Genomic DNA, 16,077 nt, shown 5'->3' on the forward strand with positions numbered 1-16,077 from the left:
GAGAGTGGCATGAGCAAGGCTTTTTGCATTAGCCTGGGCAGACATCAGAGCCTGAAGGGCAGTTTCTTCCTCCAAGTCACAAGGGACAGGACAAGAGGAAATAGCCTCAAGTTGTACCAGAGGAGGTTCAGGTTTGATATATGGAAAAATTTCTTTACCAAAAAGGTTGTCAAGCATTGGAACAGGTTGCCCAGGGCAGTGGTGGAGGCACCATTCCTGGAGATATTTAAAAGCTGTGTAGATGTGGTACTTGGAGATATGGTTTGGTGGTGGCTGTGGCAATACTGGGTTAATGGCTGGACTTAATGATCTTAAAGGTCATTTCCAACCTAAATGATTCTGTGATTCTACCTGCAGCCATCTAGGGTGTGCATAGGATGGCCTGAAGCCAGAGCAAGTCAGTGCACTGACTGAAGAGGGACATTTGAACTCAGATTTGGGCCTGACCAGCACATGGAGTAAAGACAGAACCATGGCTAAAGGAAACACTCAACTCAGGCACTTTTATGTGGAATTTAGGCTTCCTGAAACAGAATAAAATAAGTGAGTCCCTGCTGGGGAAGGAGGTAGTACAGAATGGCTGCTGTGCTTCAGCTCACACCCTCCTTTATTGCAAAAGAACTTCCCTGTTTAGACAGGCCCAAAGAGATGTAGACATTTGTAATGTGTATTTAATCTTTCCATCTCTTCTTTTCTCACTGTTTTGATGTTCCCTCAGGCTTTGAAGATTCAAAATCACTTTTTCCTCAGAAACTACAAGCCTTAAAACAAAAATAAGGCAGCTGGAAATTGCCTGTTGCCAGTGAGACTGAAGAGGTTGTAGCTTTTCCCAGCACAGGAAATGTTCAATAATTTAGTATCAGTGACCATGTATTAATGCATTTCTGCCCTTAGGTCTATAGAAATCCTTCATTCACGACATTACACATCCCAGTTCATTCGCTAATATTTGTTCAGTGTTGTTTTGCTTTTCAATGGTATCAAAAGAGACATCTCTGCTGCTGACCCTGCTCACTTTTGTTGTTCTCTTTACATTTATTGGGTCTGGCTGGAATGGAGTTGATCTTCCCCACAGCAGCCCTCATAGGGTTGTGCTGTGTACTGGCATTCAATTTTAATTTTTTCCCCATCCCTCCAGTTGCATATACAGAAGGCCTCATGGTCAAGGAGGGACCTGACCATGGAGGCCATCACAGTGGTCATTCATGAATGTAAAACGTGCTGCAGTCAAGTTAAATCCCCCTGGCAGAGAGGGTTATGGCTGGGTTTTGATATGGCAGGTCCTGGCAATGTTCTGGACTGTGCTGGACACAGCCATGAAGATGGCAAGGTGAGCACTACATACTCACCACATTGGGAGCAACCACCAGGAATGAACTGGGCTGAAAAAGAGGGAGTTTCACAAGGCATTGAGTGACTGCAATGATGACACAAACCAAGCTGGTGATGGTGCCCAAGAACTTCACATGCTGCTTCTCCTGCCCTGAGCACCCATCTTGAAAGATGGGCTCAAATTATAGCCTGTTCTTATGAACATTTGGAGGAGTAGAAGAAACCCACAGAATGGGAGTGTCTGTTAAAGGACAGGGGATATTAGTTAATAAGAATGTATAAACCTTTGTGCTGGGTACAAAAATGGTTTAAGCATGGAGCATTAGTTGGTAAGAAGATTTTTCAGTAGTCCTTGCTCCCTGTCATGATCAATAAGGAATATGCTGAAGCACCTAAGAAACACCTTCTATATCACACAAATGTTATGAAAAGACAAAAGTTTTATGTACTAGTGAAATACACAGTACTGTAAGTGCAAGTGTTTCCTGCTTTAGTGCTTTTATACGTGTACTGCAATAGCAAATAGTTGGTGTTGTGGCAGTCTACCCACATATTTATGGTGTATTTCAGTTTAGGGATAATTTAAGCAATACAGTTTTAATCAGCACCCTAAAATATGAGTTGACTGTCAGAAGCTGCTAGATTTTTGTTTATAACACTCAAATTCAACTGCCTACTTTTTACTCTCCTTACTTTTTGTATTTTTACTTCAAAGTAAAAATAACTATTGCTGTGTTCTATCTTCTGTTTGTATGAGTGTTCACACTTATATTAGTGTACTATAAATGCAGAAGATAAAAAAAAACATTCCTCCGTGGAATGGCCTGGGAAATGTTTGCTCTGACTGAGCAGTAGTGATGCTGCATTCTTTTGTCACAGCTCTGGGTCTGGCTGGGATGGATTTCCCTCATGGCAGCCCTCACAGGGTTGTGCTGGTATCAGTAGCTGGAAAGGTTTTGAGAACCCACCAGTGGTTTGTTGTACTGCTTGTGAGTAGTGCTCCATGGCATCCAGGCTGGGGCTTCTTCTCTTCTCCCAAGCCACAAGTGACAGGACAAGAGCAATTAGCCTCCAGTTGTGCCAGGGAGGTTTAGATTGGATAGTATGAAATATTTCTTCACCAAAAGCGTTGTCAAGCCCAGGAGCAGGCTCCGCAGGACAGTGGTGGAGTCACCAGCCCCGGACAGGTAAATGCAGCACCACTTGGTGACAGGTTTTAGTGGCGGATTGGCAGTGCCAGGTTAAGGGTTTGACTCGATGAGCTCAGAGGTCTTTTCCAACCTAAATTCTTCTACAGCCCCTTGAAACAGGCTCGGCATGGGAAGTTGGGCTCTTTTTTTTTTTTTTTTTTTTTTTTTTCCTCCCCAGACGTTGCTTCTGAAATTAAAGTCCAGAAGAGAAAAGAAAACTCATCACCACAATAACTAGTGTAACCGCTTCTAGCAGGTGTCCCCGCCCATGGCAGGTAGGTGGAACTAGTCTGTCCCAGAGGTCCTTTCCACCCCAAACCATTGTGATCTGTGATGAAAATCTCATCTCGACCATTCCCCTCGGTCCCCGCTCCGCGCCGGTGCTTGTCCGGCCGCCCCTCGCCGTGAGGGCCCGGCCGGTCCCGCCTGTCATTCCCACCCACCCACAAACAAAGAGCCGGCGGGCAATTCCCTCAAAGGAGGCTGGAGCCCGCTGGGGAGCGGCCTCGTCTCCCACGCAGATAGTGACAGAACGAGAGATCATAGTCTCCAGCTGTACCAGGGAAGGTTTAGGTTGGGCATTAGCAGGAATTTCTTCACAGAAAAGGTGATTAGACACTGGAATAGGCTGCTCAGGGAGGTGGGGGAGTGACCGACCCTGAGGTGTTTAAGACTCAGTGCCCTGGTGTGGTTCACACGGTGGTGCTCGGTCACAGCCTGGGATCAAAGATCGCACAGGTCAATTTCATCCAAGCTCATTCTGTGATTTTCGGTGCCGGGGGCGGCGAGTCACGGAGCGCCTCGGTGCTGCGGGGGTGGGTCCCACCGCCCGCGGACACCTAAGGCCCGGCGTGGGGGGGGCGGCCTCGGCTCCTGCCCCGCTCCCGGCCCCGTTCCGCTCCTGCTCCTCTCCCGGCCCCGACCCAGCCGGGCCCCGGCCCCGCTCGGCAGCGGCGGGGCGGGAGCGGGGCGGGCGCGCGGTCACCTGACGCCGCGACCGCCGCCATTTTGTCTGTGAGCGTAATGTGAAAGGGAAAGCCGGGCGCACCCGCGGGCGGAGGCGGCAGCGCCGAGCCGTGCCGGGAGCCGAGCGATCACCGCCGCCGCTCCGTGGAGCAGCGGGAAGAGCCCCGGCGGCGGCGGCGGCCGACAGGAGCCGCTGAGGCGGAGCCCGGCGAGCGCTCCTGTCGGAGGGAGCCGCCGGCGCCCTTCCTCCGGGAGGCTGCGCTCCCCCCCGGCCGCGGGGGAGCCGCCGTCCCGGCCTTGCGGGGGGACGCGGCGGAGCCGCCGCCCGGGCCGCGGCGATGATGTCGGGACAGTCGATCACCGACCGCATCACGGCGGCGCAGCACAGCGTGACCGGCTCGGCCGTCGCCAAGGCTGTGTGCAAGGCGACGACCCACGAGGTGATGGGCCCCAAGAAGAAGCACCTGGACTGTGAGTAGGAGCCGGCCGGGGTGGGCCCGGAGTTGGAGCTCCGAGCTCGGGGCAGCCCGATTGCCACGGGCGGGGGAGAGGGGAGAGCCGGCCGCTTGCACCTGGAGCGGGGGTGTCGGGTAAATCTGGGTGGACCTGACTGGTGTGATTTCCAGAAGTTATTTTTCACGTGGAGGGAGCCAGGTTTGTAACACCCGGTCGCGCCCGGGGAGCAAAAATATTCCAACCTCATGTGCTGTTCCCTGTGAGAGCTACTTAGCTCTTGTGCTCTGGATACAGTGGTGCTCATTAGTCTGACACCTGGGGAAAAGGTGTGTTTACTGTTGCAAGGCAGAATTTAATATTTTTTAAAACACTGTTTAGTTCTTCCGTGCGTCCTGTAGACTACAGCTGCTTAAACATTTCGAACATTTCCCGAAATATCATAGTTTTCTGTTTTACAAATCGCGAAACGAGGTAAAAGATTAAAAGGGAAGGGCGTAGGTTGATCAGTGTGTCTCGTCTGGATGAGAGTATGTTGCAGTTAATACGTTTAAACTAAGTATGTTAAAACCTCTTTCTCTATACCAAAAAATGCAGAGAGTTACCCCTGAAATCTACAGAAGTGTCAGTGGTGTTGCTTCGCTTAAGTAACAGAGTAGCAATTGGAGTTCCTTTCTGATTGCTCAAAAGTGCACAAACCTTGTACGTTCTGTAGCATACCCGCTCTCCAGCTTGTAAAAGCGAAATAAGTGTGTGTATTTCCATTAAAGAGAGGAAAAAAGGCTTGAAGCCTTTTGTTGGTTTGTTCAAAGACAGGCGGGGTAGTTTTGCAGGATTCATGCAAGTTGATGGTACTAAAGGTGCTGCTGGTTTAGGCTCTCGGCAGAAGCGTTCTGTGTTATATTGTTTGAGGATGGTTGGGATGTGTGACCCTTTGACACTGGTCTGCTCATACTGGCTTGTGTGAGAGCTTTCAGTGTGGATCAAACAGTTAAAACCAGCCGAATATATATTCCATTTGTTACTGATCTGAATGGGTGGCGTCCAGCTACAGTAGTGAACATTGCAGCTATTGTGTTGAAATGAAAAGCCTTAAAACTGGGTAACTGACAATTTGTTTTCTAAAGATACCTTTTTAAAGTTACCTTATTTCTTCTGGTCTTGTGTTCTGCCTGTGGTACAAGTTCAATGAGGTAACCTTTGAGTCCAGAAATGGCAACATAACAGGAAGCCCGAAAGTGGTGGCAGCTTGCTCAATAGTTTGAAAGGTTCTGAATCCTAAAAAAGGTACTGTGTTGTTTGAAAATACTATTGAAATAATGTCATCAGCTGTAAGTCACCCTTACAAAATAAGAAAATGGAAACATGGAACAATTCTTAACTTGAGAATACCGTAAACTGAGAGTGCCTTTTGACTAACAAGTTCCTTTTGATCCCAGGCAGTTTAGAGCTGTCAGTCAGTCTCCTTACAGTCCCCTTCTATGCCACGTGAGTTCTGTATTCTGGTGTAATTCGTTTGCTCAGACTTTGGTCTAAGACAGACAAAAATCTTGTTGTCACTTGGTATCTGAAATAGAGGAATGCTTTGGTGGGATAGGGAAAAAAAGATGTGAAATATGGTACCTTAAATATGTCTGAAAGGGTTTAAAAATTCCCAGTGAACATGCTCCTGTCTTCATTGAGCCTACCCAGGCACTGCTTCTCAAACATCTGCAACCGTTTGGGTAGCACTTTTATTTTTTCACTTGTCCACAAGACTTACTTGTTTTAAATGTGAACAGGTAGATACTAAATACTGCAATCTCTGGGGAAAAAAAATCATACAGTATGTTTTTCCAAGATACAGTGCAAGTACTTCCTATTTAAGTACATTATGAAGGAAAACATAGCTTGGATTTAATGTAAAACTCTGGTGGTTGTACTCTGGTCACTACTTGTGTGTGTCATTCAAAATGCTACACCATCTGGTATTATTTGTAATTGCTGCTCAGGAAAAAGCTTTACCAGGAACAGTTTTTTGAGAGTTGCTGCAGTTGTATCAGGGATTGTGGAAGAGTATCAGTTTGTGCCCTCTGTTCAGTTTAATTCTTAAAATCCCCTTATTGCCAAGTTTCCTCAGCAAGAAAAACTGTGGTATTACATTATAGGTTTTTACAGAAAGGTGTTACATATGCAGTGTCTGTGAGTATTTAAGAGTCTTGTGGTTTGTCGGACTACTAACTGCTGAGTAGTATAGTCATATTTTACTTCAAGAGTGAAAAAACACCCACAAAAATCCACCCCAAAAACCTAAGCAATGACAATGGCCATACTTGGGGATTTACCTTTTAAAGTAGGTCATGGTGTCCTAAATAAGTAAACAGATCTATTTCTGTGGTATTTTGTAATATTTTCGGATAATATAAAATGTTCTCTAGAGGCTGATAGTGGAGCACCTGAGGGTCTTGTTTCTTCTTTCCTGGTGACAGTTCTGTCACTCCCTCAGCCTTCAGAGTCTGGGTTACAGCAGAGTGGGGCTGTTACACCTTTGGAGACAAACATCCTCTTGTCTAACCACTGAAGAATCACAAGAAAAAAGAATAAATTAGAGCTGTAGCCAAGCTGGTAACTGGCTGAGTAGACTTGTGTGTAAACCAAAACTTGGAAAAAACAAACCCCGAAGTTAATTGCAGCTTAAACTTTTAAATTAACACAGTAATGAAAAAACAGCTTCTGTTTAACTTGTATACAGCCCACTAAAGAAGCACAGGGGAGGGGAAAGTAGTTAATGTTGTTAATCAAAACTTAAAACTCCCATATGGATACAAGCTTTGGAAACCCAAGAAGTGGTAATTCTGGTACTGCCCATTCTTTCTTTTGGCAACTTGAGCTTTTGACTGTTGAGTGAATGCTGATGCAGCGTGGTTCTTGCAGAGATGTGAAAGTTGTGATACAGGACAAAGGCATTTTCTTGAACCCTTTACAGACCAGTGGCTGTCATTCATTTGAAGTTCTTTAGCAATTTGTGAAGTTTTTCAGTACAATTGAGGAATTTAACTTGAACAAAAAAAAAAAAGAGTTAATATTGTGGGAATCTATAAATGGGGGTTGTATATAGCTTTTCTTAAAACATTATGAGCTATCTGTCCTGTGTCCTTGTTTAGTGGGGGAGTGAGACAGAACAGCAGAATTGCTTTGCTTGTGGTAAAGTAACTCAAAATTCAGATTTAGCTGTTATTATATAACTGAAATTTCAAAATTGCTCTCAGACTTGCACTATAAGCAAACATGGGCAAAACAATGTTTGAAACAGTTAAGTGCTGTCTTTTAAGTCTTCCAGCAAAAATTGTTGCATTCCTTGGCTACATTGAGGAAGTTGGCTGAAGTGGCTCATTTTTGTAATGTGCCATCTATGATGCAACTTTCTAGAAGAAAATGTATTTTTTTAAGACTGCTGGGACTGAGGAAAATGGTCGTAATTCTTATATATGTCTTAAAGCAGCTTCAGCCCTGTGACAAAATGGAGGAAATACATGAATATTAAACTATTATGGTTGCCTTTATCTTATGTATTTACAGCTCTCTTGAGAGAGATTCCTGACTCAAGAAAAATATGGCTTTTCCTATTACTTAAAAGTTGAAAAGTATGTCAGTTTTTTCCTGAGAATTTTCCAAAAACCTGATATATATATATATATATATTTTATTTTGTTTTTAATATCTCGATTTATGCTGTTCTCTGAAGAGCTGTATAGCTTCACAGATGATGTGCCAGTATTTCAGATGAGTTGTGGGAAAGAGATACTAAGTACTCTTCTAGGCACTAAGATTCTCACAGCTTTTCCAGGCTGCTTGAAAACCCCTATGGTACTCTTCTGGTTTAAAGCTGTTAGATTTTTTATTTTATTTTCTTTTTTCTTTTTTTTTTTCCCCTATGTGATGTTAACATGTCTCTAAATTCCATTCTAGAAATAGTGCTGCAGTTTCGCTTGCAGTTGAAATGATTCCTCTGGGTAATTGGCAAAATGCTTTGAGTTGTGAAGTGTTTATATAAGTACTGCGATAAGAAAATGAGCATCACTCACCCTGTGCATTTCATTCCAGTTTTTGCTGCCAACATCCATGTTACTGTTGCCCAGCTGTCAGTCTCTCAGGTGCATGTGTTCCTTTCTACTTCCAGCTGTATGGGGATAATAGTCTCTTCCTTCTGTGCCACCAGTTGTAATAGATCCCTACAGTTGTCTCTGTGTAGATACTCCCATAGCAGGCTTAGAAGAATCATGTTAGAGAAATGACACTTGCATTTCTTTTTATGTATCTCAGTTGTAGGATTAAAATGTAATGTCAGCTTTATTTTTATTACTAGTTGTAAAATTATATATTTTTTTTAATTACCCCAAGTAGCCTTATTGAAGCTGCCTTAGTTTTAAACCTGGTCTTTTGCAACATGCTCTTAAGAAAGTCCAGTTTTGGTCTATAAAATGCACTGAAATTTTTTGCTTAGTTTAGTTTCAGAGACATTTTGTTTGTCTAAGCATGTGTTCTCTGATATTGGTAACTGAGACTTACCTGCTTGGCTATTGACGGCGGTTTGGAATCAAAGACCAGGCTGTGCTGAGTACCCCTGTAAAAATTGTCTTCAGGGCAGCCAGTGAGTGTTGTCCCTCAGCATGTCTCGAGTGCATGGGGTGCATGCTCACTCAGCCACAGCTTGAATTAGACTCCTAGTGGCCCTGCCTATGTGAGGTATTTAATTTTGGTTGCCTTTTGAAATGGACAGACACGAATCTTACACAGAACTATCCACACTTGAGAAGGAAACAATAACAAAAGAGCTTCTCAAATAGAGCAGAGCTCTGTCAGCTTCACTCTGTTACTGACACTTGACAGAAGAGATCTGCATGGCTTCCTGTAGAAGTAAACCTTTATTCTGGCATGAAGCAAAACTTGTTTTATGGATGTGGGGCTTAAGGAGAGCTCTCCAGTTAAATCACTGCATGCAGGTGCTAACAGTAGGATTCCTGTCACATTGTGCCCGAGCAGCACTGTGAGAACACTCAGTAGCAGTCACAGACATTAGAATGTGCAAAGGATCTCCCAGTGTTAGCATCATCTTGGTATCTGCTGGGAGACCTTAGCTTGAGGGAAGGTGACAGGACAGAAATCTTTGGGGGGCACTGGCAAAATACAAATGAAAATACCTTGGCTGGCGTGACTGGAGAGCAGCAAGATTTTGGGTTTTAACCTGGATCTTCCTTCTAATTTCATCTGTTATTTAATAAGCACATTTAATATTGAAAAATCTTCAGTGAAAAATTTAACTTGCATACTAATTATGTGAAGCAAAAGGACTTTGTGCTGAATTAATATCTTCGATAAGCTGTGTGGTCTTTGACCCCAGCAGATCAATGGAATTTCTTTAACTGTTACCTAGTTTTATAGGTATTGCTCTTGAAAGAGTTTGTGAGATTTTTGTTGGTTGGGTCTTTGTTGGTTGGTTAGTTTTTATAAACTGAGAGTAGAACTTTTAATAGTCCTGTAACATTTCTATGTGGGGTACAGACACATCAGCTGCTGCTCTTAGATACTGCTCTGTATTTTCCACATATTTCTGTAATACCTGATTATAAACTGATTGGATTTAGGAAGACTTAGTGTGTTTTGAGATAACTACTTAGAAATGTCTCAACAAGACCCTCATTCAATTGATGAGGCTGTTGCTTCATTATATGGGGCAATAATTACCTATAGTTTAGACTTCCAGGTTAAAGTAGTTACTAATTTGACTGAGCATCTGATGGTGATATAACCATGAGTAGGGAGCAGTAGCTAACAAGTTACTTGGGTTTTGAGAAAGATCACATTTGTAAATATTGAACTATTTGAATACTACTCAGCAATAGGGTTTTGATGTATAGCTTGCTTAAAGCTGCTTTCTGGTGCTCTTCTTTTTGTGTAGCTATTTCATCATTTTTGTGTGTTGCTAATAAGAGGGAAAGTTTTCATCCCAACTTCCATGTTTTGTATGTACTTGGAAATCTCTGACATCTGAATGAAATTAGTAACTTATTATAACTTGCGTTTTATAGCTTTTTACCTTGATGAGATACTAAAATTCTTTACTCTATTAAAATTACTCTGGTTATTAAACTATTTTAAACAGCAATTCTTAATCAAAGGACTTTGTCTTAATAAACTAATCTTTAGTTAAAATCCATCTGTAATATACTCTAGAAAGATATAAATTTTAACTGCAGTATTTCTGTGAAATATTTTGTCCTAAATTACCAATGTGTGAGCTCTAAGTTGACATTTAAAGTGCTTCTGATGACACAGTCTGTGCTGCAGCTAAGGCAGAGCAGTTGGCTCTTTCAGTGGTGCCAACACCTCAGAACTCTCAGCTGCTGCCTGGCTGCCCAGGCACCTGCCCTCCTTCAGGTCCTCATCCAGACAAGCTGCACAAAGAGTAGTGGGCTCTGCTACCAGTGGGCTGCTCACAGGCTCAGCTTAAATGAGAGGCCACAAAGGAAGCTTTTCAAACCAAATGTTTGTTTTACTGGCCTTGCCCAGTCCTTAGGGTGTACTTTGATCACACCTGAGCCAAATTTAGCACAGAGAGAGAATAAATGTCTGATGTGCATGTCTTGAGGGGTTTAGAGTAGTCCTGGATTCAGTTCTCTGTTCTTTCTCAGCAAATGCCTTCTTTAGCCTTCTCAGGAAGGAAGTGTTCTTCCCATGTGTGTGCTGGAGCCTGTCCTGGTTTTGTGCTAAATCTCAGGCAAAGTCTTGAACCTCTCTGTCTCTGACCTTTCAACTTAATGTTCTAGTACTGAGTTTATTGTCAAAGACACAAAGAGCTTTTTCGTATGAAAGCCCGAGACCTACCATGATCCATCACAAAATACTCAGTAAGGCTTGTGATCAGGTGTTTTTAAACTAAGTGGGAGGGTGGATAGATGCAAATTCTTGCTCTTAATTCTTACAAAAAAGAGGCATATTTTAGAGATTTGTAGCATCTCATTGCCATCATGCGTGAGTACTCAGGCCTAGGTGGGATGGGAGTAGCAGGGTTGTGCTGCCTGTTGATCTCATGAGGTTGGGATATCTCAGCTTTTTGTTACTTCTCAGATTTTCAATTTTTGGTTAGATGGAGTGGTCTCGGGCATTGAGCATCCAGAAGGTCACACATCCAGCCAGCTCACACTGGCCTTCAGAGACTAATTTGGGCCCCATTTTAATGAACAGGTTATTTATTGATGAGATATTGGGACTCCATCAAATTATTGAAATGCCTTTGGAGTTCATACTTGGAGTGTTTCAGTAAAAGGTAGTGAATCTGAGCAGGGAGAGTAAAGAAGCTCAATTATTTCTTAAACTACTGAAGTTAATGATTCCAAGACTTTGCCTGAGTTAATGTATTCTCAATGTAAAACCCACAGAATAACATGTTGATCCTCTGAGCATGCAATTCATTGTAATGCTTTGATTTTTTTTCCTTTAATTTAGATCTAATACAGTGCACAAATGAAATGAATGTGAATATTCCACAGTTGGCAGATACACTCTTTGAAAGAACTGCAAACAGTAGCTGGGTTGTAGTGTTCAAAGCTCTAATTACAACACACCACCTCATGATGTATGGAAATGAGGTAAGACATGATTTGTTCTCTTAAAGCCTACTAAACAGCTGTTAAAAAATTGTCTCAATCTGTAAAGCATTAGATGTGTACTTCAGTTTTTCAAAGATTTTGTTTTTCCTCTGCTGGTAGCGCTCAAGTATTTGTCCAGATGGAAAAAAAATATTCCTTCATTATTTCAATACCAAAATATATCAGTGTTTGCAGTTTACCTGCAGGTATCTGGGTTGGTTTGTGAGGGAATAATGAGTGACCTTTCTAGAATAAAGTCTTGAAAGACTTCTGATGAGCTTTACTTCATTAGGGTAGTGCTTATCAGTAAGAGCACAGCAGAAGAGTCTTGTTAGCACTCTGTAAATGTGCAGCCAACCTAATAACAGATAAGAAAGAGTACTTGGTAAAGGGGAGAGGAATATGGTGACTAGCATATTTGATCTTGCAAGACATCATCTAATGGGCTGACTCTTCATATGTTGTTGCTTCTAACATTCCTCCGAAGCACCCTTCTACTGTTTAATTCACTTAAATTATTTCGTCACTATTCATTAAAAGCTTCCTAGACAATAAAACGGAGTTAGAAATGTAGCCTCTCTTGCACAAGCCTTATGTTAAAAGCTAAACTTTGGTCAGGTGGCAGTCCTGAACCTGAGTGTGGTCATTGACCTAAGAAATGATTGTTCACCACTGGTAACACTGAAGTGACAATTCTTAGAAGTGCTTTTCAGCCATTAACCTGCTGTGAAAGCTTGGTGTTCCTCCTCTCTGCCAAGCTCTGTGAACTTGATTGAAGTGACCTGTAAAACATAGTGTGCTCTTCACACTGCAGCAGCTGTGCTATTTCAAACTTCATGAGCCTAAGTTATGCAAGTAGTATTTTTGTTTTGTGTTTTCCAGCTTGTCTGTTTTGAAGTACAAAGTTAACTAGGAAGCTTCCTCTAGGATTATTTGTATTTTATTCATGAGCAGTGATGTCTCTTTGTTTAGTTTAAATTTATATTTCTGCCAAATCAAGTTTTGGATGTCAGAGGCTTTGCTAATGAATATTTTCAGGTTTTCCCTAATTTTTTTTTCCCTTTTAACTAATTTCTATTGTACATAGAGGTTATTAGAAACAGTTACAAGGTAAGTGTAGTTTGCTTGTAATATGCTTCTATGTTTTGACTCTCACGACAATTACATTCTCCATTTTTTCTTCACCAACAGCGCTTTATCCAGTATCTTGCATCCCGGAACACTTTGTTCAACCTAAATAATTACCTGGACAAAAGTGCCATGCAGGGTAAGGATCTTTCACTGAAGGAGATAGCTCTACTCCTTTTTCTCTGTGATGGTGCATGAATTGGTGCACACTAGGAGCTAAATTACATTTAAATGGAAGGGTGTTTTGATTTTTATTGCATGAGACACCAAAGAATGTCCAGCCAAGAGTGTAGACACAGGTAAAGTGACATTCTGAGTTACCTAGGTGAGTACTAGAAATCTTCCTATAATGTGGCATTGCAAACACAGCTGTAAATTTTACAAAGTGAGCTCTTGATGCTCATTAGGATAAGCCTGATTAATTATCAGTACAATAGTAATTTTCTTGTTCTATTTTAAAGACTAAGAAGTAAATATTTACTGTTAAGGTGCATGGAATGGTAACTAAGATGTGCTGTATAAACAGGGAGAACTTCTTCAAATCTGATAAGTCCTTCAATTACTTGCTCGTGGTAGAAAGCATTTTTAGGTTTTTATGTGGGGTTTGAGAGATGGCAGATAAGTTACCAAACTCTTCAACATTTTACTAGGAATACATTTTTATTCTAATTTCAAGTACATTTTAACAATAACTGCTTGGTGCTTGCCTAATCTTTCATGCTCAGTTCTTGTCTAATATTGTATAGTGTTTAGGTGTTTATTATCATAATTTCACCAAACGCTTTCCTGATCTTAGCTCCTTGGGAAGAAACTAATGTCGCATCTCAAGATTCTGGAAAGTGCCTAGGAAGGACTTTTTATGCAAGCTGATGTAACATAGGCTAGTAGGAGAACAGTTCTTGAAAAGAACTGAAAAACTTCAGTTTTTCCTTCAAAATGTCTAACTTACAAATGCTCAACTTCTAGGCTATGATATGTCTACCTTCATTAGGCGATACAGCAGATACTTGAATGAAAAAGCACTTTCATATAGACTCGTAGCAGTTGACTTCACCAAAATGAAAAGAGGGTAAGACTGCTCTGCTACTTGTGTTTGACCCTTCCTGTTGCGGGGGATGGGACAAGGAGGGCCACAGTTGTTCTTGAGCTTGCCATAGAATGGTGCTCTTTTGGCCCTTTAAAGCAATGTTGCATTGTTGAAACAATACAATGTGTGCTGAGATCTCTGTATCTTGTAAATGTGTGTCCTTTACTCTGTAGGATAGATGGAGTGATGAGAACTATGAATCCTGAAAAGCTTCTGAAAACCCTTCCAATCATACAGAATCAGCTTGATGCACTCCTTGATTTTGATGTAAGTACTTTAAGCTCAGTGTTAAGTAACATTCTCTCACTTTGAAGTGAGTGTTTCATTATTTTGTTAAATACTAATTTACTTTCTCATTGCTTTCTACACAGGCAAATCCAAATGAACTAACAAATGGTGTTATAAATGCTGCCTTTATGCTCCTCTTTAAAGATTCCATTAGACTTTTTGCAGCATACAATGAGGGGATTATTAATCTTTTAGGTATGTGAGAATTTTTTTAGCTTTTGAATTTTGTGAAAGACATTGAGAAAAGTAAAGAACATAGATAATTTATGACTTCAATTTCTTAATAAATTTTCTCTGCTTTGTTGCTGTTAAATGAAGCCCGTCTTAGTTTTAGTGACCAGGAGCATAGGCTTACACATTCACTTCTACCTGGAAGAATGCATATTGAAACAGAAAGTGAAACGAGAGGGTGATTGGTGAGACTGAAACAAAAATGCCATGAAAGTGCAATGGATAACCTTTGCAATTGGACTGTAAAGGTTTGGTGAGATATGTGGTGTTTTGAGTATTTAATAAATTCACAGTATGGCTGAATTCTGTTTTCCCATTCTTTCTTTAAAGCTTGACTGGTCACCTTTGACTGGTACCTGAATCTGCCTGAGCTGATGAGATGAAATATAGTGGTTTTTTTCAAAGGGGGATAAGCTCATAGCATAGCCTTTTCGTTACTATTTAAGCAAATTTATGAATGAAGCCATCAGTTTGTTCTGTTAATCCATTAATTTTTACTCAATGCCATATTTGTAATTATATAGGACAAAACCATAAAAAGTAAAAGATGTGGTTGGTACTCCTTTTGGTAGGTCAGTTCAGCATACATAGCCATTTCAGTACCAAAATGTATTGATACAGGATGTAAAAGGTAAATAAATACCAGGAATATTTTCAAATTATAAAATAATTTGTCTTATTGCCAGCTTTTTGAAATAAAGCTGACTTTCTGAAAATATTCACCCTAATACCTAATTTAATGATTTGCACTGATTCACATCTATGTTTAATAAATTGATGCATTATAGTCTAACACACTGAAACAGGAAAATCAGTGGTTTTGTATTGACTGACTTATTATAATAAGGTTTCAGGTATTCCTATAAGCTTGAATACCTGAATAGCTTTGAGTTACTGCTGTCCTCTTACTGAAGCTTGTGTCAAAGTAACTTCTCTAATACTGTGTCAGCTTTTTGCTGGGGGAGGATATTTTCTTACAAGTTTTATTTGCATCCTCAGAAAGATATTTTGATATGAAGAAGAACCAGTGCAAAGAAGGCTTGGATATTTACAAAAAATTTCTAGCCAGAATGACCAAATTGTCAGAGTTCCTCAAAGTAGCAGAGGTAAATAAATCTTTGTATATGGAAAGGATATAATTTAGCTGTCTGTATTGGTACAAAATTAATATTCACAGAAACACCTTGAAACAGATTGTTTGCCTAACTTCACTATACAAGGAAGTTTTCTAGAGATTAGGTATTTTAAAGATTGTATATGCTTGTTAACATGGAGTGGGATTCTTGGATATCCTTTTTATTAGCCAGACCACATAGTAAACTTTCTGAAATATCATGATAAATTTTATGAATGCTCCAGAATGTATAAACTGATTATTACAGTCTACTTAAACATATTTATAGGACTCTCCTTTACTGTAAGTACTTAACAATTGATAACTAGTTCCAGTAAACAATGTGGCTGTTTCTAATGCTTCTGGCAGGCTTTTCTGCTCGACAGTTAGACTGGATGGAAAGCTGAGTTTGCCTTGAGATGCAGTTTAATGCATTTTTGTTTTCTAAGTTGTGTTCCTAGTGAAACTTGTAGCAGTTCAGAAAACTATGAATATCCCTTTTTAATATGTTAATTTCTATATAACACTGCTGGTTTTTATGTTGGTTGGCACTACATGTAGTAATGTACTTTTTTTTCCTTGTTTTGTAAACCCAGCAAGTTGGAATTGATCAGGGTGACATTCCAGATCTTACTCAGGTCAGTATACATTGCATATTGA

At 40.9% G+C, this 16,077-nt stretch overlaps 1 protein-coding gene across 3 annotated transcripts in view; it reads left to right on the plus strand.

Annotated features, from left to right (window-relative positions):
• Positions 1-3,436: 3,436 nt before the first annotated feature.
• Positions 3,437-16,077, plus strand: part of LOC103816381 (phosphatidylinositol-binding clathrin assembly protein) — a 28,151-nt gene continuing 15,510 nt past the window's right edge. The window contains exons 1-8 of one of the 3 annotated variants that reach the window (XM_030228753.2): positions 3,437-3,959; positions 11,427-11,569; positions 12,761-12,836; positions 13,664-13,766; positions 13,958-14,051; positions 14,156-14,267; positions 15,303-15,409; positions 16,014-16,055. In XM_030228753.2, coding sequence (XP_030084613.1) covers positions 3,827-3,959; positions 11,427-11,569; positions 12,761-12,836; positions 13,664-13,766; positions 13,958-14,051; positions 14,156-14,267; positions 15,303-15,409; positions 16,014-16,055 — 810 coding nt within the window. In that variant the 5' untranslated portion in view covers positions 3,437-3,826. The remainder of the gene's footprint in view (positions 3,960-11,426; positions 11,570-12,760; positions 12,837-13,663; positions 13,767-13,957; positions 14,052-14,155; positions 14,268-15,302; positions 15,410-16,013; positions 16,056-16,077) is intronic. The other 2 variants (XM_009090347.4, XM_018914338.3) reach the window with 2 other exon arrangements.

This window comes from Serinus canaria, chromosome 4A (assembly GCF_022539315.1).
Source record: "Serinus canaria isolate serCan28SL12 chromosome 4A, serCan2020, whole genome shotgun sequence".
In the NCBI taxonomy this organism is placed as follows: Eukaryota; Metazoa; Chordata; class Aves; order Passeriformes; family Fringillidae; genus Serinus; species Serinus canaria.